Below are 14,548 nucleotides of genomic sequence, written 5' to 3' on the forward strand. Positions count from 1 at the left end.
GCAGCGATAGAGAAAGAGAGTCGCGGCTAGGTCGTAGTCGTGCCCTCGTTTTGCAGTTCACGTTTCCTCTCTTGAGTTTCGTCGTCTTCTTCCTCCTCTTCTTCTGTCGTCATATATTCTCTCTCTCTCTTCATCACTCTCTCTTACACGAGTTTCTCTCACACTGTGTTAATAAACATCGCGCGTTACGCATTCTAACCATCTTTCAAAGCCTTCCTCTTGTTTCTTGTCTTCTCACAAGTATCAGGTGAACAGATCTCTCTCTATGTATTTTTTTTTTTTTTTTGTAAAATATCTCTGTATGTATTATTCCGACGATTATATATATAGCTTAATCTTTTAAGATCATCAATTTTTTTGTCCACTCTGTTATCATGTTTTCACTCATTTTTTTGGCTTTAGTCTCAAGTCTCTGTTTGAGAAACAGAGCAATTTTGAAGTCTTTCAATGCTAACTTTGTTTGGAGTCAGAAATCAACGAAGAAGCTCAAGACCTTTGTCTGTAGGAGGTAGATAGACTATTAACAGGTTTTTTTTTTCATCGTTCCATGTTTCAGAGAAAAGAGGCTTCTGATTTTGGTTTTCTTTTTCCTTTTCTAAATGCAGATATGGATTACTTAGAACCCAAAACAAAGAACAATCTACTGGGAAAGCTTCTCTTATTAGCTTCTCTAGTAATCTTAGCTATCATTGTGATCAGTCGATCTTCAAGCTTCACATCACCGAGCGTGGTATCTCCATCAACTCATCATACTAAAAAAAAAAACTTAACAAATTTTATATTTCGTTAATATTTGTTTTTCTGTGGTTTATTGCATTTGCTTTCAGTTTTCTCAAAGAGAGGAAGGAGTGACTCATGTGTTAGTCACTGGTGGAGCTGGCTATATCGGTTCACATGCGGCTTTAAGGCTGCTTAAGGATTCATACCGCGTAACCATTGTGGTAACTATTAAGTCTTTCTACTGAATACTAGTTTCAAAATTTCAAGAACTTCTTGATGACCTTTGAATTTTTGATATCTCAACAGGACAATCTTTCCCGTGGGAATCTTGGCGCGGTTAAGGTTTTACAGGGATTGTTCCCACAAACTGGAAGACTTCAGTTCATTTACGCTGATCTCGGAGATCCCGCAGCTGTATGGTTTTTATAACCTTTGATCCTGGTTAACCTTTCAAGCATAGAAGTTTTGGTTTTGGTTCTTAATAGATGAAATTTTAGGTCGAGAAAATCTTCTCAGAGAACGCCTTTGACGCTGTGATGCATTTTGCTGCGGTGGCTTATGTTGGAGAAAGCACTCTTTATCCTCTAAAGTACAGATTTCATTCTTCCATATACAGTTTTACACATCACTTCAAGAATATGTTTTAGTGGTCTCAATTTGATGTTGATGGTTGATTGTTGTAGATACTACCATAACATTACATCAAATACATTAGGAGTTCTTGAAGCTATGGCTAGACATAAAGTGAAGAAACTGATATACTCTAGCACTTGTGCTACTTATGGAGAGCCTGAAAAAATGCCCATTACTGAAGATACTCCACAGGTAAATAATTTCCCTTAATCTTGCGTCATTAATTATATTAATTTCATACACATTTTTGATGAAAAACATATTATTTAGGTCCCGATAAATCCTTATGGAAAAGCTAAAAAGATGGCAGAGGATATGATCTTGGATTTCTCTAAGAACTCCGACATGGCGGTTATGATCTTAAGGTTTGGTTCATAGAGTACTTTCTTGAGCCTTTTTTATACTCTATGGTCAATGAAACAATGATGCAAATGTTAATGAATGTTATGAACTTGCAGATACTTCAATGTGATCGGTTCAGATCCAGGAGGGAGACTAGGAGAAGCTCCAAGACCGGAGCTTCGTGAGCAAGGACGGATATCCGATGCTTGTTTTGATGCAGCTCGCGGTTTCATTCCCGGACTACAAGTAAAAAAGTTCAACATGTATACAATATTTTATTCATTTGCAAAAACCTTTACATGATATGGTTTGTGATAGGTCAAAGGAACGGACTACAAAACATCGGACGGGACTTGCATTAGAGACTATATAGATGTTACTGACCTTGTGGATGCTCACGTGAAGGCTCTCCAAAAAGCTCAGCCTCGTAAAGTCGGTATCTACAATGTTGGAACCGGAAAAGGTCTTGACTAAAACATTTTCATTGGAAAAACAAACTCTAGTTTTAAGCGCCTCCAAGTTTCATGTAGTGATCAAGAAGAGGATTCGTCTAACTATTACATTAACCGTTCATTGTTTTGGTTAAACAGGAAGATCGGTTAAAGAATTTGTGGAGGCGTGTAAGAAGGCAACAGGAGCTGAGATCAAAGTAGACTTCCTACCCCGACGACCAGGAGATTACGCAGAGGTATATAGTGATCCGACAAAGATTTTGAGAGACTTGAACTGGACTGCTCAATACACAAATCTTCAGAATAGTCTTCAAGTTGCTTGGAGGTGGCAAAAGATTCATCCTCATGGATATGCTTCTTACTAAAAACAGAGAAAATAACACCACCTGTAAAATTTTATTGTTTTGTTTTCTTAAAGTTTCATTTCATGAATTTGCATAATGTTTTGAGGTATTTTATATATTATACAGAAAATATATATTGTGACTGGTTATGTACTTACTAGTGGAATTGCGGAACATAATAGGTTTGAAACGGCCGGTTAGTTATCATTCAAAAAAAATTCTGTAAGAGCATAGGGAACTAACAATATGTTGCTAACACAACTATATATTGTATTTTCCAACTCAACAAAACGTATTGTTTAGAAACACAGGACACATTGTTAAAGCTACTTTTTATCTTTTATTTTTAAGAAATGTAAGACCATAGATATATTTGACAACATACTAGTAAAATGCTACATTTAGGCGTTTCCTCCATCTTTGTTGGCTTTGACTGGGGAAGAAGGTAACTTCTCTGATTCCTCTTGAGCTCCAGAAGGGTTTGTTTGAATATTAGGGTTAACCAATGTGAACGGTGGGTACTTGGGGATAGGCCAGCTCTTTAGTGGAAACTTGTGGCTGAAGAAATCAGCAATCATGGATTTTGCATGGTCGATCTTGCCCATTGAAGACGAATCATCGATTATGGTTTGAGGTGATGTTGGTTGTGATTGCGGTTTTGGGGCACGAAAGGAGAGTGCTGGTTGAGAACTGAGAGAGAAGACGAGGATGAGGAGGAGTAGTAGACATAGAGAAGAAGCCTTTGAGTTCTTTGTCATTGTTGCTTTGTGATTTCTGTGTGTTTATGGGGGTTCATTTATAAGCAGTGAAAATGAGACTGGAGAAGGGATGTATTAGATGAGAAAAAATGGTGGTGTAATTAACGTTGGGCTTCTACTTCTCACCTAAACCAGTTTTCGAACTAAAGCTTCATGACTTGAGTATGACCATGAGAGATGATTTATGGGTATTGATATTCAGATTGGTGGACAAGGATCAAGCTTCTAGTTTAGTTAGCAATGTAACAGAAAAGGGAAATGGTCAAATGCTTACACAATCTGATCGATTCATGTCTACCATTACGGCTTACGGGCCAAGATAGATGTAATAACCGGAATAACAAGTAGACTCTAAACTGGTATAAGCTCAAACCGGAACACGGCTCTGATCATATAAGCCACATTATCATAATACATTTTTTTCTGGTTAATACTTACACAACTTCAAGTTACACATTATCAAAAAGTTGTGTAAGTACATTTGTTCCATTCATTTTTTTTTTAGCATTATCAGAGCAATATGTTTCTAGACTAGTCAGAGTCTTTGTCGGTTTCCATAACATACAAAAAAAAAAAAGGGTAGAATGGAAAACAAATAACGGTGGATAAAGAAGGAATATTAGGTAGATCTGGAGTCTGTAACGGCTAGTTCCAAAGTATCGGTTTGATTATTGTATTAAGCTGAGCACGCTCTTCCATACAAACACATTCACACTCACAAACATATATAGAGAGAGAGAAGAAGAAGAAGAAGAAGAAGAAGAAGAAAAGTAGTAGTACAAAACTTTTTGCCTTTTTTCTGAAGGACTGTGAGAAGATAATCGCCATGAACATTTTCAGGAAGAAGGCTACTCCCAAAGGTAAAAAAGCTCAAAACTTTACCACCATTGTCTCTCTGAAATTTTTCTTCTGCATCTGCCAAATTGGAAAGAATGGTTATTACTTTCTGTTGATCTGAAAAAAAGTTGGCACCTTTAATCGTTCTTTGTGGTCAAAATTGAATCTTTGGGTGTGGGTATGTGTGAATTTATATGGGTTCTTGTTTTCCATAATTGGTTATATGATTCCTCAAAGTTAGATGTGTAATTGCATGAGAGCTCAAAAAAAAAAAGGAAACTAGTTTTGCAATACTTGTTTTGATTCAATAGAAAAGTTGTGATATTTTTTCTGCAGATGCTCTTCGCACCAGTAAGAGAGAAATGTCTGTGGCTACACGAGGTACGTATAGGTTCCACCATCCTCTTAAGTGAATCTTAATCTAAATCTAACCTATAACTTCATTGCTGCTAGCTGCTAGTAAAAGTGCTGATAGGGTTGTTTCTAGAGTCTAGCCTTAAGCTACATGATAAGTTCTTCTGATTAATCACTGCTTTTGAATATTGTTGCTAGATTTTACCTCTCTGTTATGTGTTCTAAACAAACCAATAAGCCAAAAAAAAAAAAGCTAGGCTTTTGAGCTCAATGTTTTAATGATATTCGAATGGCGTGGCAGGTATCGAGCGAGAGATTTCATCTCTTCAGCTGGAGGTAAATAACATCATATATATAGTGTAGTGGACATGAGTTTTCTTACGGTTATATTGACATTGTTCACTTCACAATCAGGAGAAGAGACTAGTTGCTGAAATCAAAAAAACTGCTAAAACTGGAAACGAGGCAACTAGATTTTCCCCTTTTACTAGCTTTATGTCCTTCTTCTTCTAAGTTTCTTTCTTTATTGTTGATTTTTTTCTTCATTAAAACATGTTTGGATAGGCGGCGACAAAGATTTTAGCACGTCAACTTGTAAGATTGAGGCAACAGATTACAAACTTACAGGGAAGCCGTGCTCAAATCAGAGGTGTAACGACTCACACACAGGTTAGGTTTGCTTCCTCTAAATTCAAACATCAGCTAAACTAATAGTTCGATTAGAAATAATAATAACTAGATTTCCACCCGCACAACCGTGCGGGTATATATTTTCACATTTATATATATATATATTTGTTTTACATAATTATTATATATTTTTAATGTTACTCACATATTTAAATGTTTGTATAATTATGCCAAATATAATAATTTTATAGTTTTCATGCTGTAAATTAAAATCATCACATATATGTTGCTTATTATATATTTGTCCTATTGAATTTGCGTTTGATTACTAAACTAATTTTTTTAATGCATGAAACAACATATATGAAAACAATTTTGTATTTAATTTATTATAATCATGATCCATAATTCAAATCGCTAAATGTTTTAGTAACTTTTAATGTTTATTAATTTTATATAATAAATTATTGTATATTAAAAAGTTTAAGATAAGATAAATTTTTATACATGTATTATATAGTTTACTAATATTAACCCGTTCTACCAACATATTATATTTTTAGCATAAATATTTTATATTTATGAAAATAAAATATGTTAACTTATCAATTTAAAATAATTTTATCATATTTTGTTCAATATAACGTTTTTATTTTAAAATGATAGATATTATTATAAAATTGATAAAATAGGATAGAATTTTATTCTTTTAGTAACATTTCATTACTAATTACTAAATTAGTTGAAAATATTTATATTCAATTTATGACAATTAAGATCTTATTATAATCTTTTTCAAGAGATTTGTTAGAATTTTAAATTTTTTAAAAAGATTAAAAAATATAAAAGATATTATGATTAACGTAGTTAAAAATATTATATATATTAGCATTAGTGATATACATTTAATAGAAAATTTAAATGATTGTCCAAATAAAAATATCACTCATAAAAAAATAATGATTTTTATTTTATTAGAAAACAAATTTGAAAAAAAATTAAAATAGAAATAAATATTTATTTCTAGCAAAATCTTTAAAAACTATTAGTAAATGTATTTTTGAAATTAATTAATTTCATTTTATTTAAATTTTTCGTTTTAAACCAAAACTATATTCAATTTTAATTTCTAATTATATTTTATGATAATTTAAATTAAAACTAACTAATTTTTGAAAGTAAATTTAAAAAGATTCTAAGAAGATTTTAAAAAGATTTTGTTAGAACATTTTAAATATATTCATTTGTATTTCAAATAAAAGATAAAAATATTAAAAGATATAATAATAAAGTTATGTAAAATATGATATTTTCTAGGAATGGTCCAAACTAAAAAAAAATCACACATGAAAAGAAGTCATGACTTCTGTTTTAATATATTAGATAATCACTGTCTTTCTTGGTTAGGCTCTCTATGCCAGCACTTCCATTTCTTCTGGTATGAAAGGTGCAACCAAAGCTATGGTTGCAATGAACAAGGTAATAATGCTTACTATTTTTGGTCTTAATGCTCAGTATACTAAGCGGCTTTTATATTGTAATTAATAACGACGCTAAACTTTATATTTTCAGCAAATGGCACCAACGAAACAAGCCAAAGTGATTAAGGATTTCCAGAAACAGTCTGCACAGCTAGACATGACGGTAATAACAAATACATCTCTTTAGATTCTTTCTATCAGGCAATCAAATGTTACTTGATGTGTTTGTTGTGTGTTGCAGATAGAGATGATGTCAGAGGCAATTGATGAAACGCTTGACAAAGATGAGGCTGAAGAAGAAACAGAAGACCTCACTAACCAAGTTCTTGATGAGATTGGTGTTGGAGTTGCATCTCAGGTCAGCTTTCTCTCTGCCAAGGGTGGTATCTTTCTTTCGTCTCTTTTCTCAGGTTTAGAGTCAAAAACTAAAAAATGTGTCTCTCTGTTTCATTTGTTTGAAACAGTTATCTTCAGCTCCAAAAGGTCGGATCGCTACAAAAACCGCAGCTCCTCCTCCTCCTGCAACTACTACCAACAGCAACAGGTAATGACGATGTTGATCACATGAATGGTCACTGTGAGTTCTACTGAAGAAAACTCTTTGCATAAATTTATAAACTTGCAGCTCTGAATCAAGTGAAGTGGATGAGCTTGAGAAGAGGTTGGCTTCACTGCGAAGAATCTGAGAGTCAGCTTTATGCATCATCATGTATGATTAAAGGAAAAGGAACAGCTTCCCTTTTTTTTGTTGCGTGTCATCTCTGTATAAATAAATCTCTGCTGAAACTCATATCAACCCTTTCTCGTGCAAAATTTGTTTCTCCAAAATCATTCTCTATGTTTAAGTGAATAAGCTTTCAGTGTGACAGAGATTGTGGTAATCACGTCATCTTTGTGACAACTAACTTATTACCGTCCCTAGATCATATAATAATACACAATTTCAGTTTCTATAATATTTATGTGAGGCATACCTATGTTAGTGAGTCAACTCAATCTAGAAATATGGCGCAGTTCTTTCAACTTTGTATATCTTTGAAGTATGGTTTAAATCTAATGAGTCATTTGTTAACACATGTTCAGAGTTTACTCTCACACATGTGATCAAAATATATATCAAAACCATAAAACTGAATACTAATACAATTATTTAAAACTAAAATAGAGTTTTACTTTTAGAAACTAAATTCAAAGATTAATAGGGGTTATTGGTTGTTGTATCTTAATGGATTTGAAAATCCGAACTAAATCTAGTGTTATTAGTTCTGTGATTTTCAAATCTGTATTAAAATCAGGTGTTATTGGTTTAATGATTCATAAATTCTATAACAAATCAAGTGTTATTCAATCGTACGGATTTACTAATATATTTGATTTTATAATGGATTTGAATGGATTTGTTTGGATTTTTAGTTAAAAATACAAATACTCAAATCCGAAGAAAAACCTCCGGATTTGCATATTTTACTTGGATTTATAAATATTATATGGATTTCTAAATCAATCAAAATATATAAACCAATAACACCTAGTTTTGAATGAAAATTGGTAGAAAAAATAGTGTTGGATTTTTTTAAATATACAACTCAAGCAAGCAAATTAATACATATAAATAATATCCACATAGATAATAAATAAATTAAACAACAACAAAATAATATCCACACAAAACAAGCAATGTTTTTATAAAGAAATGTACCATGGAGAATATTTAAACCTTTTCTGGCTCAGCCGCCAAGGCTTCGGGAGCCTTTGCCGGAGCATCAACCACCGGAGCTGCTGTGACATTGGTCGACGGAGTTTCAACCACCGGAGCTGCTGCGGCAACAACTTCTTTGTTTACCTCTTCCACTGGCTTCTTCTGCTCTTCCACTGCTTCCTTCTTCTCCTCTTCCACGGCTGGCTTCTTCTCCTCTTCCACGGCTGGCTTCTCCTCCTCCGCAGCCGCCACGACAGGAACAAGTGCGGGTAGAACCTCTTCTTTCTTCTCTTCAACTGTTTCTTTCTCTTTCTCAGCGGTTGTAATAATCTCATCTTCCTTGGCCGGTTTGGTGTCTTCTTCTTTGGACGGTTCTTCGGTTTTCGCGACTTCTTCCACATTTTCCACCTCTCGTGACTTCTCCTCCACCGGGAGAAACACACATACTTTCTCAAATATGAACGTCACTGGTCCGGAGCTAGTAGATGAAAGTTCACACGCATCCTTTGATCCAGGGAATCCTGAAGTAACATTAACATTTCAAAGATTATTTACTCATAGTTTATATTAAATTATAACCTTTTTGATATACAATGTATTCATCTACTTTGATTCAGTGGTCATCGTGATTTTTTGGATTGTTCATTTTGGATATGGGATCGGGTCGGGACATCGGGTAATACCATGTAATAATCAGCTACGGATATTTTAGATGCATCTAACTAGTATATACCAAGTTAATGTCCAAAAAGAGGTTGAATTCGAAATCAGACATCTTTGTTACTTTCATTTTTTTTAGTTTTAAGTATCTTGATAATTATTTTACCAAAAAAAAAAGGTATTTTGATAATTAGGTCATTGGAACATCTACTAGAATAAATAAACTTTCTAAACGTATGGTTATTACAACTGGGACGAATTTGATAATTCAGATAATTCAAATAACTCATACCAAAACGGATATTCGCCCTGGTAACCAAGAAATACTATGTTGAAAACTAGTTGCTAACCAGGTTTAAGCTAAATTTAAAAGTACGTACCAATTTCAACAAGTGCCTCGAGGAATTTGTTCACTTCGGCAGAGTGTTTCGTTAAACCATCTTCTTTAGGCTCCCTCACCAAAGCCTACAAATATAAAAATTAAATCGAGTACATAAAATCGCTAGTGTTTAGAATAAATGTTTAAGATCATTAAGAACCTTGAGTTCAGCAGACGTGGCTTCATAGATATCCAAGACCTTGGGTTCCAGTTCTGTCTTTTTGTCTTCAATCTCCTTGTTGATTGCTTCCTATTAATAGACAAAAAATAAATTTAGAAATCGGAATAATCACATACGCGTATTAATGTAAGCCAGAACCTGATCCGTGTCCGCAGGTGGTTAATTTAACTTGTATTCAACTTAAACTCATAAACAGCTGGTTTTATAAAAAAATCACATATTTATTTTTTATATTTTTTAATTTACATATAGAGTAGAATATTTTATGTCAATAGATGTTTGATAATAATTTTTTTATTTGTACATAATACTATATTAAAAAAATTATAACTTGATGCAATTTGATGTAATTGTACTATTCATATATTAACCTGTTTTTTTTGTTAATTTAGTTTAAAATGATAAAACATACTAATTTTTTAAATTTTTTGCATTATTTTTCTATGAATTATTATTAATTTTATGATATTTTGTTTTCTTGACTATACTAAATAAGATAATTACTATATTAAAATTTTTTTATATAATATATACTATATGTTTCAGTTTGTGTTATATTCTTTTAATAAAGGTGATTTAGTTAATATTCGTATAATATTAATAATGATCAATATATGAATATCAATTTAATTAGATAAATTTTGGAATTGTAATTAATTAATTAATTTAAATTTATTTTAAATGTAGTGGCAGAATCTGTAAATAAAAAGAAATACAAAAAGAAAATACTTAATTATTGTAAATACAATGGCTAAATGTGTAAATAAAAAAAATAGTTTTTTATATTATTATCCATGTTACTAAAAAATTCTCATTTATACTGTTATCCATGTTAGCAACAAAATTCTTATTTATACTGCTATCCATGTTTTTAAACAATATCAGAAGGTATTTCTCTTTTAATAATAGAGTTAGATGTAATTAACAATTTATAGATCTAAATACCTTAGAATCATCAAAGGCGGGGGTCTTGCTAGCCTCAGCAACAACATCCTTGTTTGCTGGGCTTCTCTCGAACAATTTCTTCATTGTTGGAACAATCTTCGATTTCCAGTAACCCATATCTTTTCTTTTGTGTGTGTAATTAGGTCAATCCTGCAACAACAAAAGAACAAATTATTAGAATTTCTACATATAGTTTAGAGGTAAATGACGGAAACAAAAGTCTTAACTTATACCCTGAACGATTATAAGAACGAGAAAACATCATCTGATTCATATACATACACCTTTGTAATCTGTACATTTATACGCCTCTACGTATATCTATATGCATAAATAATATAGGTTATAACATCAATGTATAATTGACCTTTGTTTTAACTTTTAGCACATGGTTTACGTATTTAGCTCCCCTAGTTCTATTATTCTCAAGAAAAATACCAATCAAACGTAATAATGAGTATTGAAAAAAAGAAAAACCGCATATTTTCACGTCTAAATAATCTGAAACTAACATATATAAAACGTTTATGTATTTGTACATATTTTCTTCTAATGATGAAACTTTTTCTTTTTGGACTAATAATGAAACTTACTTGAGATGAAGATTTCTGGAGGCTCTTTTCCTTGTTCTTAATTCTCCAGCTGATTATTTTGTTGTTGGTTTCTATGATTTTTAAGAAGCTCTCTACGTATTATTATATTAGGGATAATTTTCTAATCACCTTTGCTTTTCATCTAAAGACGTAACCGCCCCTTTCTATTTTCCATCGTTGTCTATTTTTACCCGTTGATGCCAGAACCGATTATGTTGGTTGGTCCGGAAGTTCCGTTAAATAGTAAACCGGAATAGATTACATATTTTCTTCTAAGGTTTGACGGAGTAATTCTGTCTGGTATATGAACCTAATTTTATTATTATTGTCATTTTGAATTTCCATACCCGGTTCAGGATCAAAGGTTAGGCAGAGTAGAAAGGGTGAGAAGGTCACATAAGTAATTTAAAAATATTTAGCGGCTGACAGCCTGACACTAATATTGCAATTATAGTTGGCAAATTTAGAAAATGGGTCTAGCATGGTGATATGTAATTGTAAGGTCCAGCATATCCTCCTCTATCTATGTTTGTACCTTAGAAGCTATATTAGCCTGCTTAAACTATAAGTTGTTTATTTTTAACTTAACTAAATAATTACATTGTTATTTAGTGTTTTTTGTTTTTATTTAAGAAAACATTGTTATTTAGTGTTCAAAAAAAAAATCTACATTGTTATATTTCTTCGCTCATTTCTGTCAAGTTTTTGGTTTTTTATTTCGTGTTCAAGTTTAACAATTTAAATGAACATTGAAATCTAAATGGAAAATATCTATATATGTATCTCGATGAAAAAAATAGATACGGTAGATTATTTTATTTAGCATAATTAATTAATTTTGGAAGACAGACATCCTACCCTCATTCCTCAATATCCAAGGACAAAGAGCATACAATCTCCATCACGACATGACATATACTTCTGTATACACAAAATTTGGTTTAACTAATAAGAAAATTAAAGAGAAAACCTGTTTATAAATGGCATTTTACAGATGAAAATGTTTATTCATAGACTAATTACATATTATTCAAATTTCGCATATTAGAAGTTCCAACAAGTGTTGTCAAAAAAAAAAAAAAAAGTTCCAACAAGTATTTACGTCCACTAGTAGAAATTTTCTATATAGCCATGGAGATATATAGCAAAAAATCGTGAAGAAATAGTCACATTTTCGAAGTTATGACATTGTGGCTAGAAAAAACTATAATTAATCACAGTTTGTGTAAAAAAAATTCATAGTTAACTAGCGACGATTTTACCACAACTATTTTGTGGTTAAGTTAGCTATTATATAAATAAAAAGTAGTAAAAAACAAAATAAAATTTATTAGTTATTTATAAATTAAAATACATACATATAAAAATATACATAAATACGTAAATATTATACAAATCATAATATTATACATTAAATTTTAAACTATGACATGGGGCTAAATTTTGAAAATTATATATGTAATTAGAGTTTAAGTTTGAAAAATAGATTTATGGTTTTGCATGTAACGTTTAAGTTTGAAATGAGGATATTAGAATTCGATTTTTTATACAGCCAAAACAAATTAAATGGAGTTGAGGAAAATTTCCATATATGCTTTCTCGTACCACAAAAGTTTTAAAGTATTAGTATTAGGGTTCAGGGTATGGAAAATTTCGGATGCGGTTACGATATTAGAATATGGTTTTTGCGATATTTTTAGAGGAATTACGATAGATTTAGGAAAAAATATGAATTCAGATTTCTCAAAACAAATTATCAATGCGATTATTGAAAATTTCATATTTTTGTAGTACAAAAAAACATAATAACTGAAAAAGCAAAATATGTAATCTAGGTAATATTGAACATTGAATAATGGGTAGAACTGGGGTATAGAGAGTGTTGTATGCTGTGTGGAGAGAAGAATGAAACAAGGGATCACCTGTTTTTTGCCTGTCCCTACTCGTTTACTGTCTGGCTGCAAACTGCAGGAAAGCTATTCGGTAATGCCATATCTCCTGACTGGAATGATACTGTTGTGTCCTTGCTGCAGCCTGCGCGGAGTCGGCTTGATTCTGTGCTACGAAGGATAGTGTTTCAGACGGTTCTCTATTCTATCTGGAGAGAACAAAATTCAAGAAGGCATGGAGGTGTGTGGGTCACAACGGAGAAGATTTCTAGAAGTATTGACAAGCAAGTTAGGAATCGGATATCATCTCTACGCTACGCCTGGGACCATCCACTGAAGGGGTTGATGGAAGATGGTTTGAAGTCACCTAAATTTAAGCAAGACATCACTCATTCTTAAATTTTTTTCTTCCTAATAGATTTGATTACATACCCCTCTACTTGTAAATGTGCTAGCTTGATCAATAAATTTGATATTCAATCAAAAAAAGAAGAAAGAATAATGGGTAGAAACTATACTTCTCTATGCATATCTTTAGGTAATAGTTAGAGAAGGTTATAACACATAAACGAAATCAGGTATACCGACAGAGTACTGGTGGTGATATAGGCAAACAAATCAAACAAATTAGGGGAATTGCATTGTATGACAATCAAACAAATTATAATTCATTATCTAACTAAAAAAAAGTTGACCACAATATTCAACATATTTTCTATCATATATGCCAAAATACCCTTCAGAAGTAACTGGATGATTCCTTTCTATTTTTTTTTCTTTTTTTTTTCTTTCTTTCAAAACTATGTTTTTTTTATAGAACACAAATCTCTAGCCATTCCACCTTAATCACCTCCATCTATCACCATTGATTTTCTCACCGTCACCATCGTATTCGATTTTGTCACAGTCACTCCATGTTCTCTGAACTTCCACCATCGTCTGTTCTTCTCTTCCATCCATTGTATTAGCAACAAAATTCCTTTCTCCGCTGAGGTTACATGTATCATCTCCACCGCTGTCGTAAGATACGCTTATCTCTGTAATGTGAGTGACTAAAAACTGATCGAAAAAGATGAACAGTTTTTGTTTGTCGAGTTCTATTCTATTATATACATATAGAATAAAAATGTAAAGTAATATGTTCTATTTGTATTATGTAGCGTGATATATTTTGATACTACATTATTTTATAATGTTTCATTCCATTTGACGATTTTATTATATTTTCAGATTTTTATTTACTTAAATTATTTGAAATATATATATATTATATTTTATGTTTGGGTTGAGTGTTTAGTGGTTAGGGTTTAGGGTTTAGTAATTAAGGGTTGGATTAAGGGTTTAGTATTTAGTATTTAGGGATTGAGAGTAAAATTAGAATCTTATACTATTTCGGCATATGGAATAGAACGCTCGAGTACTTATAAACTATGGAATTGTACATTTTGGGTCGTTTGAGACACAATTAATATAGTTTCAGATTGACGTGAATTCATCATGTCTTCTTTGTCTAAGATGGCATCATCCATTTTTAACCATTCATTTTAATGGCTATGGTGCATATATATGTGATAAATAAGTGTGTAATGTTGGTGGCGCTATGTGATATGATGATAATAGTGGTGTTTTTATTTTGTCCATATCTTTCAAC

The 14,548-nt window shown here is 31.8% G+C and overlaps 4 protein-coding genes across 5 annotated transcripts; 2 read left to right on the plus strand and 2 right to left on the minus strand.

Moving 5' to 3' along the window:
- LOC106364371 (putative UDP-arabinose 4-epimerase 4) lies at nt 1-2,635 on the plus strand. The gene is made up of 11 exons (XM_013803961.3): nt 1-247; nt 403-508; nt 606-730; nt 828-941; nt 1,027-1,134; nt 1,218-1,309; nt 1,404-1,545; nt 1,624-1,718; nt 1,812-1,941; nt 2,014-2,158; nt 2,286-2,635. Exons 2-11 carry the CDS (start codon nt 448-450, stop codon nt 2,510-2,512), a joined length of 1,239 nt encoding a protein of 412 aa, XP_013659415.2. The 5' UTR covers nt 1-247; nt 403-447; the 3' UTR covers nt 2,513-2,635.
- A 103-nt stretch (nt 2,636-2,738) lies between these two features.
- Nucleotides 2,739-3,273, minus strand: LOC106364370. The gene has a single exon (XM_013803960.3). It carries the CDS (start codon nt 3,247-3,249, stop codon nt 2,893-2,895), a length of 357 nt encoding a protein of 118 aa, XP_013659414.2. The 5' UTR covers nt 3,250-3,273; the 3' UTR covers nt 2,739-2,892.
- Nucleotides 3,274-3,859: 586 nt separating this feature from the next.
- On the plus strand, nt 3,860-7,507 carry LOC106434277 (vacuolar protein sorting-associated protein 2 homolog 2). Of its 2 annotated transcripts, XM_013875114.3 has the most exons (10): nt 3,865-4,109; nt 4,423-4,467; nt 4,742-4,776; nt 4,855-4,905; nt 5,005-5,109; nt 6,478-6,549; nt 6,643-6,714; nt 6,793-6,909; nt 7,016-7,095; nt 7,177-7,507. In XM_013875114.3, the coding sequence occupies exons 1-10, from the start codon at nt 4,076-4,078 to the stop codon at nt 7,235-7,237; spliced, it is 672 nt and encodes a 223-aa protein (XP_013730568.2). In that variant the 5' UTR covers nt 3,865-4,075; the 3' UTR covers nt 7,238-7,507. The 2 variants fall into 2 exon arrangements, with proteins under 2 accessions (XP_013730569.2, XP_013730568.2); XM_013875115.3 differs by lacking the exon at nt 4,855-4,905 and having other exon boundaries at nt 3,860-4,109.
- Nucleotides 7,508-8,150: 643 nt separating this feature from the next.
- LOC106364367 (plasma membrane-associated cation-binding protein 1-like) lies at nt 8,151-11,163 on the minus strand. The gene is made up of 5 exons (XM_013803956.3): nt 11,009-11,163; nt 10,416-10,565; nt 9,450-9,539; nt 9,291-9,375; nt 8,151-8,771 (listed from the first exon to the last, which is right to left on the minus strand). The coding sequence occupies exons 2-5, from the start codon at nt 10,530-10,532 to the stop codon at nt 8,263-8,265; spliced, it is 801 nt and encodes a 266-aa protein (XP_013659410.2). The 5' UTR covers nt 10,533-10,565; nt 11,009-11,163; the 3' UTR covers nt 8,151-8,262.
- Between the last annotated feature and the right edge of the window lie 3,385 nt (nt 11,164-14,548).

Source organism: Brassica napus, chromosome A9 (genome assembly GCF_020379485.1).
Source record: "Brassica napus cultivar Da-Ae chromosome A9, Da-Ae, whole genome shotgun sequence".
NCBI lineage: Eukaryota > Viridiplantae > Streptophyta > Magnoliopsida > Brassicales > Brassicaceae > Brassica > Brassica napus.